Source organism: Miniopterus schreibersii, assembly GCF_964146895.1.
Source record: "Miniopterus schreibersii genome assembly, chromosome: 14".
Lineage (NCBI taxonomy): Eukaryota > Metazoa > Chordata > Mammalia > Chiroptera > Miniopteridae > Miniopterus > Miniopterus schreibersii.
Window position 1 is genome coordinate 50263167 of NC_138114.1, and position 11131 is coordinate 50274297.

The 11131-nt window shown below is 43.2% G+C and overlaps 1 protein-coding gene across 6 annotated transcripts in view; it reads left to right on the forward strand.

Annotated features, from left to right (window-relative positions):
• DENND10 (DENN domain containing 10) overlaps positions 1-11131 on the forward strand; it is a 16957-nt gene continuing 5826 nt past the window's right edge. The window contains exons 1-7 of one of the 6 annotated variants that reach the window (XM_081158842.1): positions 1-125; positions 2730-2926; positions 4716-4795; positions 6980-7017; positions 7818-7966; positions 8840-8951; positions 10798-10898. In XM_081158842.1, the coding sequence (XP_081014968.1) occupies positions 7849-7966; positions 8840-8951; positions 10798-10898 (331 nt within the window). In that variant the 5' untranslated portion in view covers positions 1-125; positions 2730-2926; positions 4716-4795; positions 6980-7017; positions 7818-7848. Of the gene's footprint in view, positions 126-2709; positions 2927-4715; positions 4796-6979; positions 7018-7817; positions 7967-8839; positions 8952-10797; positions 10899-11131 lie in introns of those variants that run through there. The other 5 variants (XM_081158841.1, XM_081158840.1, XM_081158843.1 and 2 more) reach the window with 5 other exon arrangements.

Consider the following 11131-nt stretch of genomic DNA (forward strand, 5'->3'; position numbering starts at 1 on the left):
GGAGGAGGAGGCGGAGCCTGGGAGCGGGGAGCCCGGAGCTGGGAGCCTAGCGCTGCTGCGGCGGCGGAAGATGGCTGCGGCTGAGGCGGCGGACACTCAGCTGATGCTCGGAGTCGGGCTGATCGGTGAGGACGCAGGCGCCCTGCCCCGCAGGCGCGCATCCCAGTTTCGCCTCCGCCTGGGTCCGGGGCGGCCCCTGGTCCCGCCGCCCGCGGTGGGGAGGGCGCGACCCTCCATGTTGGGCCTGGGCGGGGGGCTGCGCCGCCCGGCCTCCTCCGCGCGGGGGCTTCGACCAGCTGCCCCTGGCCCTTCTGCCCGCGGCCTCGGGGGGCGCCCGCCGGGATTGGGCGGCGGGGCGGAGGGACCCCTCGGGCCTCCTCGGTCCAGGGAGGGGAGCTCCTCTTGGACTCCCCTGGCCGCAGACGAGCCCGGACGTGGAAGGTGACGGAGCTCCCGCAGCTGCGAGGGGGCCGCTGCGCAGGCGGGACCCCGGCTGAGCTGGGAGTCCCTCTCGGGCGGCCCGGCGGGGAGGCGGCAGGGCCAGGTGCCTCCGAGGGTGGGGGAGCCAGGCGCGACTGCCTGTCGGGCGCCCGCCTGGCCTGGATCATGTGACCGAGTGGTTCGCGACACGGTGGCCGACTGTACCAGCCTCGGGTGCCGCGTATTAGGCTTGGACTACCGCCGTTTAACTCGCACCTCGGCTCCAGGGGTTGCGGGTAACGTTTGATACACACTTTACCGGAGGAGTAGATCGAGCCCAGGGTGTCATTTGTGCTCCGATGCACGCTACAACGCGGCGGGGCCGGGATTGGGACCCGTGCAGCCTGGCCCCGGAGTCCCCACTGCAGACAGTGGAGGCCCGTGCTCGGTGCGGTGGAGCTTGTGCGCGTGGCGCGGTGTCTGCATAATCACGCTGGGTGGGGTCCGGAGGAATTAAGGGACGGGGAAATACGCTGGGATCATCGGGGCGCTCGTAACGGGCGCAGTGTTTCAGGGTTGGGTGTTTCAAGGAGCCATTCATTTGATAGGTGACGGCGAGCGCGGGGTTGCTCGAATGAGCGTGTGTTGGTTCCCCGCGTTCCGTTGTCCTTTGAAAAAGCGTTCTTTGGAGATATTGAAAAACCTCTCCCGCTGTCTCCCTAGTGTACGCAAGAACCTTGCTTGGGTTGAGAAAAACTGGCGAAATGTGCTGGTTACTTTTCAGTGCCTCAAAGAAATGCATTTATCTGGAAATGGCTTCCTGTATTTCTTTTTTTTTTTTTTTTAATTATTTTTTTGTTTTTCAGTTATAGTTGACATACAATATTATGCTAGCTTCAAGTGTACACCGCAATGATTAGACATTATACTTACTAAGTGATCATCCCAATAAATGTCGTACCCATCTGAACATTTCTTAAAGTGATTTTAAAACTGCTTCAAAGCAAAACCAAACCTCCAGCATCTTAGTCCTGCCTGCAGTACTTCTGAATTAAAGCTGAATTAAACTCCGACTTTATTTGGTAACTGAAGAAAAAGATCACCTAATCATTTTCAATTCAGCAGGTTTTTTATTTTTCATGTTGACTTGAAAAATAAAGGGATTTGCTCCAAAGTAATGGGAGGGGAAGCACATCCCCCCTTATGAAACAAGGAGGCAGATGTTGATACAGTAATTGCTGAAGCTGAGTGATGAGTGATGGGTGGAGATGGGGGCATTTTATTATTTTCTCTGCTTTTTTATATTCTTGATATTTTCCATAATAAGTTTTTTAAAAATCTATAGATCAAAATCTAGATTCTTACAGCCATATGAGCCGTAACTGTTTCTCTAAAATTTAGGCTATTTTTGTTTGGAGTTTTTTCCATAATAAGTTTTTTAAAAATCTATAGATCAAAATCTAGATTCTTACAGCCATATGAGCCGTAACTGTTTCTCTAAAATTTAGGCTATTTTTGTTTGGAGTTTTTATTAATAGATTGCTCCTCTTTTGTCATTGAGGTGTTTACTTTGATGATGAAACTACATATGTGACTCGATAACCTTTATTATTATTACTAAAGTTTTTTTTCTATACGTATTTTACTGATTTTTTAAAAAATATATCTTTATTGATTTCAAAGAGAGGAAAGGAGAGGGAGAGAGATAGAAACATCAATGATAAGAGTCATTGATCCGCTTCCCCCTGCACGCCCCTGACTGGGGATCAAGCCCGCAACCTGGGCATGTGCCCTTACTGGGAATCAAACCCTGATTGCCTTGATCCTAGGTAGATGCTCAAGCGCTGAGCCACGCCTGGCTGGGGAATTTTTATTTATTTATTTATTTTAGATTTTTTTTTTTTAGAGAGAGAGGAAGGGAGAGGGAGAGAGAGAAACTTCAATGAGAGAAACATCAACATTGATTGGCTGCCTCCTGCACACGGGATGGAGCCTGAAACCCAGGCATGTGCCCTGACCAAGAATCGAACCTGTGACGTCTTGGTGCATGGATCGATGCTCAGCCACTAAGCAACACTAAATATAGAATTTGTACAATCAGCATGTAACATGATTTACTTAGGTAGCCTAAAATCCAAGGTCAGATCATTTGAGCAGTAGAGATAGGTGGGAATTAGGCGCCTCGCAAACCGAGTTGCTTTATAAAATGGGGTGTTAAAAGTGATTCCACTAAGTGCTTCTGAGTAACCAATCAATTCACTCCCTTGCTGCTGTTTGACATTCTCACAGTGACCATCTTTCCACCGTAGAAAAGGACACAAACGGAGAAGTCCTGTGGGTGTGGTGCTATCCCTCCACCACGGCTGCCTTACGGGGCCTGCTGCTGAGGAAGTGCTGCCTCGCCCGTGAGGACAAGCGCCTCCACCCCTTCGTCTTCGGTCAGTACAGAAGGACGTGGTTTTACATCACAACAGTCGAAGTTCCAGAGTCTTCAGTTTTGAAAAAGGTACGAGTGCATAAAGGTCAAAAAACCAAAAGCATTTAAAGTGATGTAAGATTATTCCAGTAACTCTTAGCTTTAGATTTTATCATTCACAATACGCTTTGCAAAACATTCAGTATGATTTTCATTAGGACTGTTCTCGTTCACGTTTCACTCTTACTCGTCCTATAAATATTTGTTGGTGTGCATTATATGACGGACCCTGCGGTTGTGCAGTGAAGCCTTGCTCGGGTTATACTCTGATGGGTTAAAATGCAGAAGTAGTTTCAGAGTAATGAGTCGCATTACAAGGGTGAAGTATTTTTTCCCATCAATAAAAGCTATTTTAGAGATATCACTATCCGTGGCTTAGTAAAGAAAACTCTTTTTTTACTTGTTTGTGGGTGGGAAGGCTAAATTAAGACTAGAAAGGATAATTAAGGAAACTCATGCATTCAGTAGGTTTTTTGTTGTGTCATTTGATAGGGACAGGATCAGAGTGACATGTTGAAAACCACTATGTGGTCCTTGAGAGCTTCCCTGTCCCATCAGCCAGCAGGTTTTTTCAAAGAAAAGAATACTGGGGAGAAGTGGCTGGACTCCTGGCATGTTCCTGGGTTGGGACTTCTATTACCTTTTAGGGATAATTTTACAGCCAATAATAACCAGACTGTATGAAGCATGTCCAAGATATCAGTTTAAGGAATTACATTTAAAATAACAGGAAGGCAACAATTTAGAAACTGTTTAAGACAAAACAGAGATTCGTAGTTTAAAAATTAAATTTGTAAAAAGATAGTTTTGCACATGTTATAAAATCCTTGGTTTATGTTCATTAGGTTCTTGCTGAAAAGTCTTGATGTATCCTCGGGTAGATTTATCGTGTTTTACACTACAGGCTGCCAAATTACAGCAACAGCAATTTCTAATTTGTTTTTCAGATTTGAAAAATAGCAAGATATTGAGATTTTATACCTCAAAATATTTTTTAAAATGTATTTCTTCTTTTTTAAATCCTCAACCGAGGATATGGTTTTTTTGTTTGTTTGTTTTTTATTTTTTAGAGAGAGAGGAAGGGGGAGAGAGAGAAACATCGATGCAAAAGAGAAACATCGATCGACCGGGGATCAAACTGGAAACCTTTCGGTGCACAGGCGATGTTCCAACCAACTGAGCCACCCGGGCAGGGCCTAAAAATGTACTTCTTAAATACTTTGCTTTTATAAAGTTCTAAATTTTGTTTCATTAATGGGATTAATTAGTATATAATTATCAGAAATTTGTATTTATAATAATAAAGGCATATAAATAAATGAAGCTTATAGCAGTGCCCTTTAGGTTATATAGCAACCTACAGAGAGCGGACTGTTTCAGGAACTGTATAATTTTTACTGTAAGAATTTTACTGAGATGTGTTTTTGTTGTTTTCCATTCTTCTATATCATTAATGAAAAACAGTTGCTAAATTGGTAGGTCTGGTATAGCATTCCTAGCTCTGCTTTGATGAGGTTAGGGGATTTAAAGTAAAAATTCACATTTTTAATCTTTGAAATATTTTTGTTTTTTGAAAAAAACGCTAACCAAAGTTTTGCATTTTTATGTAGGAAATTCAATATTTATGTCTATGTAACTTTTTATGTGTGTGGATATACATATAAAGTATAAAGAAACCAGTGAGGACTTGGTTACATTCTGGTCTTTTCCTTTTAATGCTGCTATGTCTTGTACAAGAGGTTTGTTAAAATATAGTGATAAAAATTAATTCTGTTAAAGTGTCTTTAAAAAGTGTACTTTTTTTGTTTCTTTTGGACAGGTGACTCATTTTTCTATTGTTCTGACCGCCAAAGATTTTAACCCAGAGAAATATGCCGCCTTCACTAGGATATTGTGTAGGTCTGTATGAAAACTGTATTAAATGCTAATATACAAAACTGCAGATCTAGAGCAGATTTCTACCCTGAGGAAGCAGATTTCCCCTTTGTCTCCCAACGTAATCTTGACCGGCCCTTCAGTGACTGTGTGGTAAAGGGACTGTGTCACCTGCTTCAGTGATACTGCTCCCCTCATTTGGGAAAATGGTAGAGGGCAGGAGAAAGCTCCATTTGTGAGACTTAGAGCGCCTGGGTGTTGTGAGTCACTTGCCATTGTTGGTCTGTTACTTCTACTCATTTGTAGTTCGAACTTTCCTGTACAGGACGGATAAGTTAAGAGCTTTGCAAAGTGGTCAGCTGCCTCGTGTGTGTCAAGGCCTGTGAGGGAGTCATTTGGGGGAAAGTTAATGAGCATTTTGAATTACGCTGAAGCACAGGAAAACATTTCTTAGCTGGAATGCTGAGGAGCTGAAAAACTGATTCATTGGTTAATAGTGATTCGGGTAGACTCCTTTAGTTTCATCCTAGCTGTTGAAGAAATTTATTTAAAACACACCTGCCTGCTTTCTTGCCTCAGTAAGTATATTTAGTGGACTTCATGAAATCTTTCTTATATGTTAGGAGTGTTGGCTTTTTTCTGTAATGGAGACTTTTGCAGGGTTTTTAGTTTAGTTTTTTTTTTTAATATTATTGTCATTAGATAGACTTAAAAGTCTAGTTGTTATATATTACTTAGCCCTCAGGGTCACGCCCAATAACTAGTTTGGGGTTGGTGTGAATGATGGGAGTTTTGTTTTCCTCTCTATAATCCCAATGTATGGTTTCCTTTTTGCCATTTTTATGTGCATACATGACATAGCATAAGAATACCTTCTCATTACCTGAAGGGTTTCAGTTAGGTTGTGTTTTGACAAAGTGAAGTTTTACTGTGTTTGCACCCAGCTTTGATATGAAAGACTTCTTGCTGCCTAGGATAAATTCCAGGTATATGGCTCTGTGGAATATAAACAGGTGTCTGCTAATATGTACTGACACAGAGAAAGATTATGATCGCTAGAAGAGACACTGTCCGGAAACTGTGAACTAAAAGCATTGCAAAGGTGTTTTTGAACAAACATTGGACTCCTGTTTCATTTGATTGGGTGAAGGTTAAGTTACTTAACTAAATTCACTGGGAAATGCTCTGGGGCCGGAAGGCAAGGTTAGTTTAGACCCCACTAATTGCCCGGGAGGAAGCCCAGAGGGTTTCTCAGCTTTTGTGGTGCCATGGCCTTGTTGCATTCTGGATTCTCTTCTGCCACAGTGCAAAGGAATTGAGGACTCAGACCTATTGCCAGCCACTTCCTCTGCCTCCAGCCCCTTAGTGAACTCTAGTGCTTGCCCTTATGTATGCATACACCAGTGGACTCAGGTACACACGCTTTCTCCCTGTGAACACGTGTCTGCATGCACATGCACACAAACACTTTTAAAACAATTTTTCTAATTTTTCAATTACAATTGACATACAATATTATATATTAGTTTCAGGTGTATACCACAGTGATTAGACAGACATTTTTTTATAGTGATGGGATTACCATGGATGTGCTCCCTGTCATTTCTGGTGAGAGAAGCAGGCAGGCATTCCTTCCTTAGCACGCCGCTCACAGTGGCAGTGGAGGCCCACATGGGTTCATTCCCTCTATGGATTCAGGCACACTTGGAGTCAGTTGTCCAGGCCAGGTGTGACAGCTTGTGGATGTACATCTGAATGCGGCCCCTTGGGTTGTGCTTTGTGGTTTGGGGGGATTTCTCCTTCTAGTCAGTCTCTCATGGCCCAGGGTTGTCATGTGGGAAGTCATCTTATCCTACCACCTCTCATGTTTCTCTTCTCCTATATATTGTTTCTATTTTATAATTGTAATGGTGTCTTTTTTGGTTTTGTAGCTTTTTGGTGGTGGTAATGTAAGCACGTTAAAAAAAAAAAGTACAAAAGATACAGGAGGGTGTACAGTGAAAACTAAGTCCCTGCCTTCCCCTAGTCCTAGCCTCTAGTTCTACCTCCTGACTCCCCACCCCAGGGCTGCTCCTGGGCCTGTTTTCTTTATATCCAGCTCGAGATAATGCCTCCTTAATAAGCATGTGGGCAAGTTCGTGGGCTTGCCCCTATACTTTATATATCTGATAGCTTACCATAGTCATTGTGCTCTACCTTTTTTCTCAGTTTCTGCATTGAAAAACACTGATGATTAAAAAAATTTGGTAAGCTCTTAAAACATTTTTTTTTCATTATCTTAATGAAACTTAATCTACATTAAGTATTATTTTCAAGTGACCTATCCTAAACATTGGTTTTATTTTCTTCCCAGTTTTCTATCCCTTCAGCTGCTGAAAGGCCCAAGTAGACCCAGTCCTGCTTTCCAAGCAAAATTTAGATTTAGTTGCTCATAGGAAGAGATTTCTGGGGAGGGATTGATTTCACATGCGAGCTATAAATGGAGCCAGTTTCCTGTCAGCATTTTCTGGAAGTTTTAACTGATGAATGTATCTAGTGCGCATTTATCACCAGAGTCTTAAAGGAGTTTGATTTCTTAATGATCTAAATATAGTTATCTCTGGGAACTCTGGTAATAAATACAGGTTCTACAGCTAATTACTGCTTTCTTCCTGAACAATGCATAAACCTCCTTTCTTGTCAGAGGAAATCCCAGCGACAGTCACAGAGCACCAGCTGTGACTGTCAGACATAAAAAGATAACTATACAGCGTTCTGAGAATAAGGGGCCTCGGAGAGCCCGTCGTTCATTCTTCTGCCTGAGTGCATTACAGCAGGCTTTCCCAGATATAACGGGAGAGCTGACTTCGAAGAATTGTCAAAGGTCTCTTAAGGGGTTCTTTTTAAAAATACATTTCAAATTAAATTTTAGAATTATCAGGCATTCAGAAGTGTATTAGCAAGTTGGCTTCGATTCTGTAGAAAGTACCCGCGCCTGGCCTTGGCGCCTTTCTCCATGTGGCTGGTGGGAAATAAAAGCACAGTTGCATTTTGTTTTTCCTTTCAGACTGTACCTGAAGCATGGGAGCCCCGTTAAAATGATGGAAAGTTACATTGCAGTTCTCACAAAGGGAATATGCCAGAGTGAAGAAAATGGCTCTTTCCTTAGCAAGGACTTTGATGTCCGGAAGGCATACCTCGCAGGCTCCATCAAAGGTAAAAGGGGAAAGAGACAAAACCCCATCTCAGACGATTTCATGCCGACGACAGAACCCCCAGGCCCAGGACAGTCTCTCAGTAGACGGTTTCTCTTTTCACATGTGTCGTCTGTGTCATATTTAATTCCTCTGCAGGAGAGTGTCAACTTCTCCATTTCCTTATTGGATCAGAGTCTGCCGTAGGAAAGCAGGCTTGATTCTGACCTCATGTAGAAATGTTCTTTGACCAGTGCGCTGCGTTTCAGGGCGCTACGCCTGGAGAGCTCCAGCCCCAGGCCAGGCTTCTAGTCCAGCTCCCGCCTTTTCTGCCCAGAAAATCCAAAATGGCAGAGAGCCCAGGGCTGAGCCACAGGCTTCGGGGCCTGAAGGAAGGAGCGGGATCTCCAGGGGAATGCCGACCTTTGCTCCCATCCTCCCATATCCCCTGTCTGTCTTCACTGTTGATGCTACTGTTCTATATGGTTTCTAAGCGTCCCTGTGAAGGTGTCAGCTGCTGTCCTGTCTCAAAAGGATTCAAGTAATGATGTGGGTGGGTGAGAGGGGCTGGTCAGTGAATATTTTTTTAAACTTGAGTTTTCATGACACTGGCTGATTCCCTTCATACCGTTACTCCACTTTCTTGTGAGTCTGCCTTTGTGTATGCACCCAAAATAGAGTCCCTTGGGGACAGGGGTAGGCACCTCTATCCTTGGAGGCAGATGTATAGATTGATATGCCACCCATCAGATAAAATGATTCTGTGCTTGCAGTAGTTACCAAAATTTATTCTCTGTGTTGAAAATAATTTTGCATTGATATGACAAGGATTTTTTCTGATAAAAACTTTATATAATACTTAATGTAGTAACATTATAATTTCTTTTGTTTTGAGACATTGTATCTCAGTTTGGAATGGAAACTGTTATCATACACACGGCACTGATGCTCAAGAAAAGAATTGTTGTCTATCACCCCAAAATAGAAGTTGTCCAGGAGTTTACCAGGTATCCTCTCTAGTCATTAAAATATGTAAACCTTGTTGGCAGCCAGTTTGGGGCACTTGGTGTTACTCTGTGCTCTGTTCTGTTGCACATTTGGTAAAAATAGAAAGTGTTGGTCTGGGGGGTGAATGGTCCTGTTTAGATTTAGCAATTCAAGGTCACTGAATTTCGACAGATTCTTCTTTAATTTTAGAAATATGCATATTTTAGAGCTCGGAGTTTGCAAACTTCTTTTTGCCAAAGAGGAGATATTTAAGGCTTGTGGGCCATATGGTCTCTGTCTGAACTACTCAACTGTCATGGGTAGCATAAAAGCAGCCGTAGACAGTACCTACATCAGAGAGTGAGCATGGCTGTGTTTCAGTAACATTTTATGTGTAAAGACAGGCAGCAATTCATGGGTCATAGTTTCCTGACCCGTTTAGTAAGTTGTTTCTTTTGTTCAATTTTACCACAGACGTGTCTCTTTTATTTTTTATACTAAGTAGAGGGGTATGTGTGTATGTTTTAGGGGTAGTTGTGTGTTTTTTGCCTAATCTAACTTGTTCTTAGATTCTTTTTTAAAATCAGGGAGAACTAGCATTTATGCTGTGTTTACTGTATGGCAGGCATTGTGTAAAGTACCTTAGGTTATTAAATTTACTCATGACGAGAACCTTGCAAGCATTAATATTCTGTATTATTGATGAGAAAACTGAGGCTGAGAGGCTAAGCGGTCAGATAATGGAAAGAGGACAAGGTCTTGGTAGTCAAACGCCTGGGTTAAAATCCTGGGAAGGCAATGTATTCTCTCTGTGCCCACATAAAGGATGCTCATGTTTCTAAGCCTCAGTCTCTTGATCTGTAAAATGAAGCTAATACCTACCTCAGAGGCTTATTTTCAGGATTGAAAATAATTTGTGTGAAGTTCTTAGCGGGTACCTTGCCCATAGTGTACACTTTAGAAATAATTATTGTTAATGATTGCTGTTGCCTCAGATCTTACGTGAAAGCGCCAGAATTTTTACCCTCCTCGCTCTCACTCCAAACCCTGTACTTTTCTAGCCCATTACCCTTTCCTCTACATTTATGCTGCTGAAACATGTCCACAGCTTCTGAGATCTGTAACAAGGCACCAGGGCGTTCACAAAACCACAGATAAACTCAACACTTCTTGCAATAGTTGTTTTACTGGAAGTTTTTTGTGTGTGTGTGTTTTTTTTTTACTGAAACCTATTTTGTAAAAATCAAACACAAAGTGATTTGCAAGTTTGACTGGAATTAAATATGAAATGAGAGACTTCAAAACACTTTTTGCATCCTGGCCAGTGTGGCTTAGTTAGTTGAGCACCTTCCCATGCACCAAAAGGTCGCTGGTTCTGTTCCCAGTTAAGGGCACATGCCCAGGTCGTGGGCTCAGTCCCCAGTAGGAGGCGTGCAGGAGGCTGCTGATCCTTTTCTCTCTCCCTTCGTCCCTCTCTCCTCTCCCTTCTCTCTCTAAAATCAATAAAAACATTTAATAAAAATAAAAGACTTCTTTGCTTTCAGAGCCCTCTTTAGATTGTACCCTCAGACTCCCTCTCCATGGCAGTCTGCAGAGTAGGGTGTTTGGAGGAAAACCTTAGAAGCGTCTCTTTGCTACCATGGAGATCTTTTGAAACTTCACCTTTAGCTTTTTGTAGCTAATCTGACACCAAAAGCAGTAAAACATTGCTTTACTTTCATTTGAAGCCTGGAGGTGTTGGCCCATTTAGGGCTAGCTCTCCGCTCTGCCCGTGATAGCCAGTTTCCCAGAAGAGGAGGGAAGGGGGCGGGCCGAGTCTCTCAGCTGCAGGCCAGCCACCATTGCGTTCTCACTCTGATTCCCCAGGACCCTGCCTGCCTTGGTGTGGCATCGACAGGACTGGACCATACTTCACTCGTATGTGCACCTCGATGCCGACGAGCTGGAAGCCCTGCAGCTGTGCACAGGTAGACCACAGGGTCCCAGGGCAGGGACTCGACTTTCACTAGGGTTTTGCTTGGTTCTTTGGTTTTTGGAGGTTGGTGTGTGTGTGCATGTGTGCATTCCTAAGAGGAGTATTAATCAGTTGTTATTTCTTTGGCAAATGGAACCAATTTCCCCCCCCTTTAATTTAGAAACAAATTGGGTAAAATACATGTAATACAAAATTTACCATCTTAATCTTTTTCTTTTTTTTAAA